General features: G+C 39.9%; 1 protein-coding gene across 2 annotated transcripts in view; it reads right to left on the bottom strand.

The window, feature by feature from the left end:
• Positions 1–13,983, bottom strand: part of srgap3 (SLIT-ROBO Rho GTPase activating protein 3) — a 71,725-nt gene that overhangs the window by 29,116 nt on the left and 28,626 nt on the right. For both annotated transcript variants that reach the window (XM_004068545.4, XM_011474645.3), the window contains exons 3-4: positions 11,343–11,505; positions 6,326–6,388 (exon numbers count right to left, since the gene is read on the bottom strand). In XM_004068545.4, coding sequence (XP_004068593.1) covers positions 6,326–6,388; positions 11,343–11,505 — 226 coding nt within the window. The remainder of the gene's footprint in view (positions 1–6,325; positions 6,389–11,342; positions 11,506–13,983) is intronic.

The following is a 13,983-nucleotide window of genomic DNA, read 5'->3' as shown; positions in this document are numbered from 1 at the left end:
ATAGAGCCACATGATCACCTGTACATCATAAGTGCGCTTAACTTCCATTCTCTTTTAAATACTTCAGAATAAACCTACCACACGCACAATGATATGGCATTTCATAGCTGCCATTAATTGAACGAGCGCAAAGATAACTGAGCGAGTGTATTCAGGAACTGAGTGAGCGAACCTACAACTGCGCAAGCGCAATGCTAGCCGAGCGACCCCGCATTTTACAACTGCACGGTTGCAACTGCACGGCGCTCCTGCGCGCTCGCTGGGTTTGCGAGCAGTGTTCAGGGGGTGTATTTGTCACTTAGGGGCGGTAACTTTTCTGGTTGATCTGATTGCCCGAATTTCGCATGTCAAATGTGGCGAGGCAGCAGGGCGGGAATTTCATCTTTTAGAGGCTTTAATAGAAAAAAAACTGTGGATGTAACATGGATTAAAACTTTGACGAACAGCCAAGAACAATGTAAGAAAATGCAGCGGGTTTATTTGTGCTGTAAGGTTTTGTCATGTGAAAATCACTTTATTAGATAAATATACACGTACACTTTAGTGTGCCCAAGACAGAGCTACTACACAACTCATAGTACAGGAAGCGCATGTGGTTAACAAATGCTAACAATGGAGCAGCATCTCACTGTTGTTGATCTATTTTCCTTCATTACATAAGCTTTACCTCATTTCCAGACCTGGGTTGATGATCGGAGGGGGACCGGAATCAAAAGTTAAGTAAGACACCCATGTAACTATCGAACAAAAAGATGTAACTGTATGTACAAACATACAAAAATTAAAAAAGGATAATAAATGAAACAAAATTTCAAACCAATAATCAAAACTTGAGCAGTAAAACAAAGATTAATTTTATACTACATGGGTGAGATGCTGCTCCATTGTTAGCATTTGTTAACCACATGCTAATACATACATGAGAAAAACTTACAGCACTTTCTTACCTTGTTATTGGCCGTTCATTAACGTTTTACTCCATGTTACATCCACGGTTTTTTTCTCTCTAGTAAAGCTCTTAAAAAACTAAAGTCCCGCGCCGCTGACTCGATAATTTTGACATGCAAATTTTGGCCAATCAGATCAACTAGAAAGGTTACCGCCCCAAGTGACAAACACACCCCCTGAACACCACGCCCAAACCCAGCAAGCGCGAAAGACTGAAGCGAGCACTCAGGAGCAAGGATTGCAACCGTGCAGTTGTAAAATGCGGGGTCACTCGGTTAGCATTGCGCTTGCCCAGTTGTAGGTTCGCTCACTCAGTTCCTGGATACAATCCCTCAGTTATCTTTGCATTTGTTCAATTAATGGCAGCCGTGAAACGCCATATAATGACGGTACGTTCCAATTTTTATGACCGCCCTTGAGGTTGCTGCACAAGTCTCAACGGAACTGCAAAACACACCTGTGCTCCTCTCAAGATGTAGCCCTTCCTCTCTACGACCCTCCATAGGTCCGGAAGACCCAAAAACCTGCAGCATATGTACGAGACGACCCCCTGGCATTCTAAGGTCTACATGATGTGGCGTATTCAACCACATGTAGCCCTTGTACAGTCTCATGATTCAACAAGTATTTTATTGCCATTTTCAGTGAACAGGGAATTTTCACAACCTAATGTGCGACATAAAACACTTAAAAATCACAAAAATAAACAACAGTGAGGGAAAAAAAAGAAACATAACATAAAGGATAGAGCAATAAATAAAGGTGCAATAGTTCAAACTGTGGATGGAGAAGGTGCAGGTAGTGGACTGGTGACTGAACATAAGTGAAATGTTTAAGTTGGGAGGAGTTACAAGGTGTTCATGAGTCTGACTGGAGAGGGAAAGAAACTGTTCCTATGTCTCGAGGTTCTGGTCCTGATGGACCTTAGCCTCCTGCCTGAAGGGAGTAGTTCAAGTAATCCATGTCCAGGGTGAGAAGGGTCGGCTCCTATCCGACCTGCAGCCGAGCTGAGCGCACAATACGCTGCTGTCTGTTAATGTCCCTGGTTGTAGCTCCAGCGTAACACACGGTGATGGAGGAGGTGAGGATGGGTTCTATGATGGCCGTGTAGAACTGCACCATCATCTAGGCCGGCAGCCGGGCCTTCTTCAACTCCCCGCAGGAAGTACATCCTCTGCTGGGCCTTTTTGAGAAGGGAGCTGATGGACGGCTCCCACTTGAGATCTTGAGTAATGGTGGTGCAGAGGAAACGGTGCAGAGGAAACGGACAGAGTCCACTGTGGTGATGGGAGTGTCTATCAGGGTGAGAGGGGGTGAGGAGGCTGTGACTTTCCTGAAGTCCATCTCCACTGTCTTCTGGGTGTTCAGCTCCACCACACCAGCCGGTCCACCTCCCTCCTGTAGGCAGACTCATCATCGTAAGAGATGACCCCGATGAGGGTGGTGTCGTCCGCAAACTTGATCAATTTGACAAAGTCATGGCATAAATGATGCATTTTAAGTAAGAATGAAAAGTAGCAGTAAAAACTTTTCCCATTTGCACAGAGGATCAGAGTCAGAGCCGTTGCAAACAAAAGAAAATGTAGCCGTATGTGAGTCTGAAGAGCAGAGATCAGAAAGATGAGATAAAATGAATATTTGTTGATCCCCAGAGGGATATTAAGGCCGTGCAGCAGGAAATTAACACAAGCAAAAGCCAAGAAAACAGGATTTCACTAAATCATATTGTTGAAAACAGTGTGAGGAAGTGACTGACATGCTGCACATCACTGACAAAAGATTTTTTTAATTTGCTCTGCAGAATCACACCTCAAACAATATCTGAACAATATCTGAACTACAGCTGCGATTCAGAGCTACGCCTATAAAAATGTTTTTTTTTCTAAAATCCAATCCCCACAAGGTCACACAATCAAATTAGTCACTTTAGCACAGTTTAACTACTGCTTTTGATTGAGTTGGGTTTAATCAAAATAATGCGTTTCACCTTCAGCTGGGATTTTACACAAACTAATTTAAAAGAAACAACCCTCCCAAATGCACAATCCAGTTATTTAACACAGGTGTGGCACAGTATTAAGAATATTGTCTGTTTTTAAAAGGTAATTTGCTTTGAAATGACAGAGCTAATTTTCATGTTCATTCAGCATTTCTCCTTCCACCTTTGAGCCCTAAAAACTCCCACAATCTGCATCACATTTAATGGAATTGGGCTTATCTTGAACATTTAACTCCACAGCCAGACAGCTGGCTCAGGGGTCAACTGGAGCACGGGAACAGGGACCTTCTGAGTTTTATGACAAGACCAGAAATAGTGAAAAGGAACAAAACTATTTTCAAGATTTAACCTGAAACCCAGAGTGGAAGTAGACGGAGGGAATAACTCTCTGCAATGATACCCAATAAAGACTGCTGGGAGTGCAAAAGTGCTCAAACCTATAATGCATTAGCACATACTAGAACTTACAAATGATTTCCCTAAACTTTAAAAGTTTCTGTATTATCTAAATGCATAGACAGCTGAATTATGGGAGGAAGCCAGCACAGACATAAGGTGTTCTGACTGAGGCAGAGATGAAGCAGTGTGAGACAGTTCTGAGCTCTCCTCCGGCTCACCCAAAGGGACAGGAGATTCATAAAGTGGCTTGGAGCTTTTCTAGATTTGGCACTGAGGGCTGGTTTAAAGTTATGTAAGAGTTTCCGAACAGGAAAGGTGTTGTGCTGTCTGTTATTGACAATTAGAAAATACATCATTGTTGTTTTCATAGACTTATTAGACCATTCATTTTCCTTTTACATTAAAGGGCCTATATCATGCTATTCTTAAGCCTTTCAGTATAAGTTATATCCATTTATATTGTAACATATAACCCACACTAAAGAACCATTTTTAATGAAATATTTGTTATTTCTGTGGGCTCATCTTCCAACCCAGAAGTAAGACAACTTGATCTCTGAGGCTCCGCCTTTCTCTCCATGTGGGTGCCGCCCATCACCTTTGATAACTAAAGCTACAGCAGCCTGGAGGAACAAAGCAATCAGAGCCTTGAAACGTGAATGCAGGAGAGCGGAGAGGAAGTGGAGATAAACGCAATTAACTGTACATCGCAAAATTTCTAAAGAACAGCAAATGATGTGCAGTCATGCAATAAAAAAGCTACAACCCTCCACTTCTCAAACTTAACTATACAAAACAAAAATGACCCTAAAGTTCTCTTTAAAACAATAGACACTCTAGCTAAAAGAGACTCTCAGAGGTCCTCCATAGCAGCATCGGATGCTACATGTGAGAGTTTTACAGACTACTTCAAGAAAAAATCTAAAATCAATGCCATTAGATCTAGTCTCTTAACTCAAAAAGGTGTTGGTTTGAATGAATCTATAGCATTGCATTTATCAGAGAAAACACTAGAAAGTTTTGTCCTGGTTGATGCTGTGGCACTTGGTCAAGTTTTCTCCTAGTTAAGGCCAATCATCTGCCTTTTAGACCCAATCCCCACATTACTGTTAAAAACATTTTAAGACTTCTATTAAATATTGTAAATGACTCTCGTCAGACAGGTGTCTGAAGCCTTTAAAACAGCAGTGGTGAGGCCTCTTTGGACCAAGAGTAATTTAGATCCATACAAATATAACAATTATCATCCAGTATCCGACTTACCATTTTTACGTAAAATGATTGAAAAAACAGGTTTGTGCAGGTTTCAAACTAAATATTCGTTTGTCTTGTCATTTTGTTTTTTAATTTGATGATATTTTTATACTTTGAGAGACCTATGTAGTAAAAGTGCTATATAAATAAAGCTTGATTTGGCCTCAGCGCCTTGTCTGCGTTTCGCCCGCGAAAACAACATCTGACCGTGTTCAAAGATGGACGTGCACATTGTGTATATGAAATGAAAGCGTATAGCCGATCACCGCTAGTTCCACACAGAAAGTGGGCGTGTGTTAACCTGGGGGCGGTGTTGACAGTGCGGGCTCTTCCTGGAAGGGGCGGTTTCTCACTCATCTACATAACAATGTAAGGATTGGGAGGGGCTGGTGAACAGAGAGCAGGATTTAAAAGGAAAAATAAAAAATAAAAATACCACTTTTCGCTTGTGGTTATTCTATAACAATGAATTAACATTATAATTCACTTAAAAGCTCAAAAAAGTTGATATTGCATGATATATAGGCCCTTTAAAACATTTGGGAGGCAGCCGTTTGACACTCAGGAAATGCAAGCTTAAAGAGTAGCTAAATCTATTGAATAGATTTGCTCTAAAATAAAAAAAAATAAAAAGACAGAAACTGCAACCAAAATGGAGCTGGACGGTGTGGCCCAAGAGTTTATAGTTGTGGAAATGTAATGGTTTTTGTTTTCCGTGTAGAAGCTGTCATGAAAAACGCTCGACGACATGACAAAGTTATGTGAATCTCTGACAGCAGGTATTTTGTAGTCCTGTCCTGGATCAGAGGTGAACTTCCACATGTGGAAGTGATCTGCAGAAACGGTTCCACATGTCCCTGTTTCATTTTGTCACAAGAACAGGCAGACGGCTGGATCCAAATGCAGCAGGTTTATTAGCTCAGCTATAAGTCCACGGAGCTAAATCAGGGTCAGCCAGGCAGGAGTCGTTAACAGGCACGAGATCATCAGAGGAGAGACGGAGTAGTCAGAATTCAGGCGAGAGTCGGGGCAGGCAAACAGAGTCAGGGTTAGGAGACAGAAGATCAGGTCCAGATATAACGCTCGGTAATGAAGGCAGAGTCGCACAAACAATACTTCGCACTGCTGTGGTTGATTGAATGAATGTGTAGCATCCAGGAAGTGTGCGCTGGGGATGTTGGGAGCTGTAGTGCAGTAAGAACTCAGGAGACAGTTCCCGCCGGTGACCAGAGGGGGAGACAGAGCTCTCACATCTGACACATTTCTATTCCACTGAAACAGTTGAAAGGTTTGAGTAAAGAATATTCTGAGGAACAATGGTGTTTATTGAATAATTACCATCCTCACCTTTATTTATAAAGCCCTTAAACTTTTCAAACAATTGAACAAAGCGCTTCAACTCATTTATTCCTCAATGAGTTGAAGTAGTTTCTAAACATTTTTACCTATCAGTGTAATGACCAACTCAGAAAGAAAAAAGAAGTTGACATCACTTTTTGGCATAAAAGAAGCTAACACTTGCAATCAAAAATTGTATTTTAATCGTCTTCCTATATAAGGGCTGTTGGAAGCTATAAGGACAGAAAGGTAAAAATGTAAAAAAAAAAAAAAGGAACATCAAGAAGAAAAAGAAGAACTGAAGAACTTAGAGCAAAGAAAGAGGACATTAGATAAGCTAAGTGAGAGGTTTTTAGAGACCCGCAGAAAATGCAGTGTATTACTCACAGTGTAGAGTTCATTTGTCACCTTCACCAGCTCCTCGTGCATCTGGATCCCAATGTCCTTACTCTGAAAAGCAGCAAGAAAAAAAACAGTGAGCTACTAAAACAAAGCCCCATCCTGTTGGGGCAAACTCAAACCAATTCTGTTGATGTGAGAAGACAGAGAAAAATCTCTGAAAGTCCAGCATAGACGAGCACAGGAAGAGTTACAGGAGATGAATCTGATTCTGCTTCCACAGCCTCTCATCTGTCACTGCTAACAGAACCGCTTTCGCTAGAGATGCTGCAAAGTCACATGTCAAACTTTTGCTGTAAAAATTTCAATACTTTCTGATAACCAGCTGTTTGCTGCATCACTACAATCTTTCACAGTCAGTGCAACTGCAACAATTGTTCACAACAGTGTTGTCCACATCAACACATAAGTCATCTTAAAACCACAGATAAGAAATACCATGTGAAAATGTAAGAACTGATAAAAAATATGCATACAAATATGTCACGAAGCTAATAGAAGTTAAAAAGCCAGAGAAGAACAAAAAAGTTTTTAGATTTATAAGATCTTAAATCATTTTTCTCCTGTCAAGAGCGAAAAAAAACAAAAAATTTTGCAGACACTCTGAAAACAATATGTATTCACGGGGCCATTCAATGAATGTGTTTTATATAATTGAAACCCATGCATGTTGGAAACATGTCATTTTTGCCACATTTTGATGTTCATAGATAAAATATGTGTGCAAATGTGTGCATGACATGTGAAAAAGCTGCTGGAGTCCTGCTGTCCCCTGCCTTTTCATGCATCAGCTTTTATTGAAAGTCGTCAGCATGAAAAAAAAATGAAGAAATAACATGAGTGTGAGGAGAGAAGCAGGACAGGTCCTTTCAGTAGATCAAAGTGTGAAAATACAGAGAGTTAAAAGTGTTGGTGTAAAGGTTTAACACAGAAGATATAATATTTTCCATCTTGACAATATAGAATAGAATACAATACAATAGAATAGAACAGAACAGAACAGAATACAATAGAATAGAATGCAATAGAATAGAATATATCTCACAACAGGGAAATTCATTGGTTACAACGTCATTGTGCGTTTGGCTCAGATCGGGTCAATATATGATGGAATATATAGACCTATATAATGGATATAAGATCAAAAACTCGTGCGTTTACTTTGTCCGTTGTTTTTCTCCAAGCAGAAACTCTTTCTTTTGTTGATGCCGCCGTTTTACTTTTTTGATGGGTATATAATCTTCATACGCCGTCATTTAAATCTCGGATTCGTCTCAGTGGAGTATAGAGCTCTCTTTTTTTCTCCACGTGTTTCCATGGAAATCGGCGATATATTGAAAATGTCTTTATGTAATTGCCGTGCACGTGCATTAACCCAGGGTTACCAAGTCGAGCGTAATTACGCCAACTCATATCTGGCCTTTTGGAACCGACATACCCAGAGTAAGCAAGTTCAGGCGGATTTCAGCCAGAGTTCAGGGTAGTTTAAACATGCTTCCTGGAATACCCCTAGTACCTCTTCACACATTAAAGAGGGGTATTCCTTCCTTTTTTTACCTTCACCATATAAACTCCAAACAAGCCCTATCAACAGCTAAACCTTTCATCTCGAATCTCCTGATCTCTCTGATTGTCTAAAAACATTTGTAACCCACCTAATTGTGACCTACTCATAAACCTGCATACAGTTCTGCTTCAAATTATTATTGTTGTTGTTGATGATGATGTTGTTTTCATCATTATTATTATTCTTTATAAAAAGGAAAACCATTTTTTGAAAAGAGTGGGGATTGGTCGCAGTGTAAGTACCTGCAGTGAATCCTTCTGGAACACGTATTGGTCTAAATGTGATAACTGGGATGCATCCTCAGAGGGCATGAGCAGCTGGTGAGCAGCATCTGTATGCTTCAAAGCTCCATGGTGACAGACTGCAGCCTGCACTGCAGAGGCTAATCGTGAGCTGGGAGGGTGCTTCCAGCAAGCCAATGATGGTGATGCAACACAATGTAAGAGTTGTATCAGATCTTATAATTAAAAAAAATTATTTGATCATTTACGTGATGTTTTCTGTTTGTGGGTCTATCCAAAAGCTACACAGTAGTTGTAAATGGAGACACTACAAGTCCTTGAAACATGGGGATGTGAGCAATGTGGACTATGCTTGTGTGTCTGATTGAACGGGAGAGAAAAAATGACCCTCTCCGATCATCTTAAGATCTATTTCAAAAGATTTAGCCAGAATAAAAAATATGTGTTTTGGTTTCTAGGATAACCAATGAGAGCAGAAGGAGTTCATTAGAAATTTGCCTTTCAGTTGTGGGTGGAACTGTTGGTGCAAAGCAACCCCGCCGCCCTTTCCCGTCAACTGAGCTATCTGTTTACGTACTCACCTGCTAGCTTACAGCCCCTCTCACCCCAGCCTAACATTAGCAGCGAAACAAAAATAGTGAGCAATTTCCGAGCTATCCAGACGTTCAGTTTAGATCCAGATTCCAGCTCAGACGAGGAAAACGAAGACGTTCATGGATCCATTTGTCTGCAATGGATGCATCTGAATTTGAAATGAAGCAGAGGCCTGCCTGTTCTAGCTTCTATGGTAAAACTACAAGCTTTTTCCAATGGCACTTTCTTTGTCTGCTCCTGATTCACAACGGTTTAAATAAAGCCATATTCGGAAAAACAAATTTAATCGTAATATCTTTTGTATATGTACTCATAATGAGAAAACACCATTTTCATCATCAGAGTGAGTCTTTAATTTTTATGTTTTCACTAACAGCACTTTGTTCACACCGACACCTCATTTGGCTTTAAACTATAAACAAATTAAAACAATACATCATTAAAAAAATATTTTTAATGATCAGAGCTGCATGTAAAAATATAAATCTTAAATTAAAGTGACAAAGCCAAGAGTATCTTAGCCAAGAATAGAGAAAAATGTCTTAATACAAATTCACTGCTGTTTATTCAGCACTGAGGGGCTTTATCACAGCACTAAAACAGTTTTTAAGACATGTACTTTTAGTATTCAACATTACTGTCACCAATTGTTTTTCTGATATTATTCATCTTCCCTGTAATAGTCCTGTGGAACCATGGAGACCATCCTTACAGAAATGAATATGTTAAGAGGCAGGCTTTCTCTGCAGGTTCTCCAGCGTCCCCTACGCAACCAAAGCAGCTCGTTTGTTTCTATGAGGCCTTCCCCTGCTCGTGCTATAGCCTGCCTCCTGACTGGGGATGTCTGCTGGGATGTGCTCAGCCTCCACCTACCCAGAACAGTGAATGAAACAGCTGAGGAAATACATAATTCATGTTATACATGTCCTTTTGCCCACTATATTTTTCTGCAGTCGGTCAAATTGCATTCTTTGTGTCAGATCATTTCTAATTTTCTCCACAGCCCCATGTTTAAATGAACTATTTATTGAATTGCAATATGTGCAGCATTGAGAGCGAGCAGGGCTGTCCTTTATTATTTCAAAAATGAACACACAACAGCCTGCAGGCACCTGGCTCCGAGATGAAAGAGGACGTCTGCTTTCTCGGCTCTGGCATCCACACAGACGCAAGCGAGCACACGTTCACAGAGAACCTGAGTGGATGTGGTAAGAGGAGCGCCGCTCACCAACAGGAAAGCCTGCAAGGTGGAAACAGGGTTCTGTGTTTGGATAAGACCCCAGCAATCCCTGCTATGTGCTGACAGTGAGCCAAATGTTGCTGGTGGTGGATGTAGGGCAGGGTGCGATGGGGGCAGTTCTGAGCTCCATCTCTTAAAATCTGCTTTTAATATTTCACAGACCGTGTAACATTCGGACAGCATTCATGTGGAGTCCATGTGACCAATCAGGTGTAAATTAAACACATAGCAGGTTGGGATAAAGATAGTGTCTAGAACATGACAGGCAGATTTGTCAAGTTCACAAACACAGCACAAACTCTGCAAACAGTTTTTAAACTTAATGGAACAATGCCTGCAATCACTAACTTTTATTTTACATGCGCCTTAAGGATGGATGGAAATTGTTTTTTATTTACTCATGAGAGTCTAGACAAAGACTTCCTTGCAAAGGAAAGAAAAAAAAATAAAGGTAAGCTCCTGAATTTGATGTGGATGGTTAACATCTGTGCATATTGTGCATAAAATGTTGCTCTGTCAATCGTGAAAGAATAAAAATGTGCTAGATTTCAACCTAATACAATGTTAAAGAATTTAAAAACATCTGCATCAGATGAAAAATACAAAACTTAGTTCCTGGTTTTGTAAACTCAACATTAAAATGAAGTATTTTCTCTGGAAAGAGTTCAAACTTTTCCCTTTTTCCTCAACTTAAGCCTTACAGGTAACAATATCAGAATACTGACCCTGAGTATTGTACTTTTTCCTAGCTGGCAAATTCATGGTAAAGGAAAAGGACAAAGAAAACATTTAAAGACCCACTTTGATGAAAATTGTGCTTTTGGTGTTTCTGTTTTTGTGCCATTTTTCTCATAGTGGAGGAGACATTCAAAAAAATAATGCTGAAAGTTATGTTTCTGACTATTTTTTCATTCAAATCGTGGTAAATCAGGGTGAACAGAAAAAGCTTGCAGCTTGCAGATGCTACAATCAGCGGGACTCAAGCTCCCTACGCCGCTACTTGCAGATAAACAGTCTTTGTTTTTCTTGTCCGAGCTGGGATCTGGATATAAACTGTTCGGCTGGACAGCTCCAGTATCAATCACCATTTTTCTGGCCTCTGAGCAAGAATAAGACCTAGAGTTGAGCTGCTTATGTGTTCTCATGCACAGGATCTAGAAAAGAGGGTTAAGCTTTGCCGTTTTCAAAGAGTAAAAGTCAAAAGGAAAGCTCCACCCTATGCTTGCTGACCACTGAAACACACTGTTACTAGAGCAAATGTTGAGCTGCTACTTTAAAATGACACCAACTAATTCCAAAGAGATTTACAGAGACCAAAAAGGGTCAAAGGTAATGTCAGAAGTGACTTCAAATCTCACAGACCTTCTTAAACAGGCGAATGACGTCCTCGCCGATCTGAGCCAAACGCACAATGACGTTGTTGGTGTAGATGTCGCTGAGGGTGGCATGGTCTCTGCTCTCACGCCTCGTCTGATTCAGCAGCAGGTACCAGCAGTTAACTGAGGACAGCAGATGCTGGTCTTTCCTGCGAAAAGAAGAGGGAACACGGGACTGTTAGAATTTCACTTGTAACAAAATGTAGTCTGTCAAGAGTGCTTCAACACAATCTAAACCCTTTTTTATGAAAACAAGTGCCAAACACTTGTATGACGTGGCCTTTAGCCCTTGTGCTGTGTTGTGGGGTCCAGATGACCCCACTCCCAACGTTAACGTGCCTAGGAGGGAGTGGGGTCATCTGGACCCCACAACACAGCACAAGGGTTAGGGCTTCATCTTAAGCAGCATCACCATCATCTGGATTTAAGACTTTTTGAAAAAATAAACTCAGTAAATGTAGCTGCAATATAGTTCTTTTGGTCATCCATGTATTAAAACAGGGTTATTCAGACAAATGAAAGATAAACATGAAGTTTAATATGTCATGTTTGACCTCTGACCTGCAGTCTTCATCAATGTGAAAATGAAAACACAATCCCCTCTTTGCATTTTCGCTTTAATTATGACACAGAATAAGCGGTTTTTAAGTAGAAATGAAAAAGCATTTAATTATATTTTTGAGTCAATTGATGCAGTTACATTGTAAAAAATGAAAAAGCATTTCTGTTAATCCATTTAATTGTCAGATTAGATGTTTAGAATGGAAATTGGCTACACATTTACTGGAGAACTTTTTGACAGTTAAATGTCAAAGACCATTTAACTTATCATTTTAATTAAGTGACAGAATGAGTGGTGTTGAAGAAGAAAAAGAAAAAGAGTTTTGGTGGATTGCTTTTTCATTTTAATTTTGAGACAGAAAATGGAGCTTCATTTTGAAAATGAAAAATTATTTTCTGGTTTTTATTTTTATTTTTATTTTATTTTTATTATTTACTTTTATTTTTAATTATGCTACAGAAATGCTTTCATATAATGGATGTTTCTTAAAAGGATTTTTTTTTTTTGCTTTCCTCTCCTCAGTGCTGATGTTGCTCTCCGGGACTTTTGCTGATTTTTGGAAGCCCATGGCTTTAGTTCTGCTTTCTTCCCCCTGTCGGTGGGATCACTTCATGAAAAAGTTACAGATCCAGTTTTTGTTTGCCTTTGACTAGGTATCTTCAGTCCGGATTTCCTCCTAACAAACTCCTTCTGGTTAGTTGGTGAACTGTGACTACCTCCAGTTTTTGTTCATTTTCCGTTTTCAACAAAAAACCATAAGTAGCAAATCTCCACATCTAAAGGCTGATTCACACAGTACACGACAACCTTATGAGTGGGGAATAAGCCTCGTAAAAGTAACTGTCAGATAGTTGTAAAGTAGTCTTCCTAGTTACCTAGCTGCAAGTGGTAATGATAATAATAATCCAGTGGATGAACAGAAATTTTACTTAGATTAAAGCTAACTTGGTAATAGTACAATAGTACATTTATCTGCGTCTGGGCTGTTGCAGAACCCTTAACATTTGATCAGGTAGCTGAATACCAAGGACAATACAAAGGAACAGGCTATGATGTAACACATGTAAATTAGAGGATTTATCTCACCAACACAACCCTTGTTGCGGATAAACAACCAGTAGAATCGAGGCCCATTTTTCAAGATATTGCTTTGATTTGGCTTGGCTATGACATCTACAGAGCTTTGAGAACTTATTCATACCCCCCTAGTTTTTAACATCTCTCTTGTTGTTCACATGTTTTCAAATGTTTTCGCAATTATGAATTTTCCACATTGTCTTATTACTTTTGTGGGAAATGTATTTGTAATTTCCTAAAAAGAAGAGACCCGCTGGTTTTAGTCAAAGTGTGTGAAGCATCGCTCACACTGCCCTTGGCAACGCACGTCCAGACATCCACTACCAATGAAAAGTCTGTGCAAACATGTTTAAAGGTGTGTAACCGTGTTTAAGAGCACATTTCTGGTTTCTGCGTTCAAAATTCCAGTGTTCACGGGTAGCTACGCACATTTTTAAGACCGTTTTCAGGCTCTACATACAAAAGGGATGGCCAGGTCAAACTTTGACCAATCAGGGACTCAGATTTATTAGGCATGAATGGCGTCCCCTTTAATTCACGGAAGTGTCAACCCCATGGACGATTGATCATGGAGGAGAAATAAATAATTGCAGTTTGTGCAATTATTATGTTATATGACAGTCAGTCGTTCATTTTTTGGAGTAGAACTGTGAAAGAAAAAGCCTGAAGCAAGATTCACCAGATTTGCAGCGCTTCAACATTTTGCACCAAGCCTTCTCCAACTGTAGGTGGCGGATGTGTGTAGAAAAAGAAAAACAACGGGAAGCCTCTCCCTGCTTTTCCAGTGTGAACATGGTGGCAAAATGCCCACTCAGCTACAAAACCAATCAGATAGTTTATGCTATTATAAAATTCTGTATGTTTTGGTATTTCCAGCCATCAAAAAAGCTTTTTCAACACATTTTTTTTTAAATTGTGATATTTCCACTTTAGGCTACAGAAAAAAAACGTATAAACACAGGAACAGCAAGTAAAGGCAAAATGCTGG

Source organism: Oryzias latipes, chromosome 5 (assembly GCF_002234675.1).
Source record: "Oryzias latipes chromosome 5, ASM223467v1".
Lineage (NCBI taxonomy): Eukaryota > Metazoa > Chordata > Actinopteri > Beloniformes > Adrianichthyidae > Oryzias > Oryzias latipes.
The sequence above is the reverse complement of the archived record's forward strand: the minus strand, read 5'-3'. Positions and strand labels throughout refer to the sequence as shown.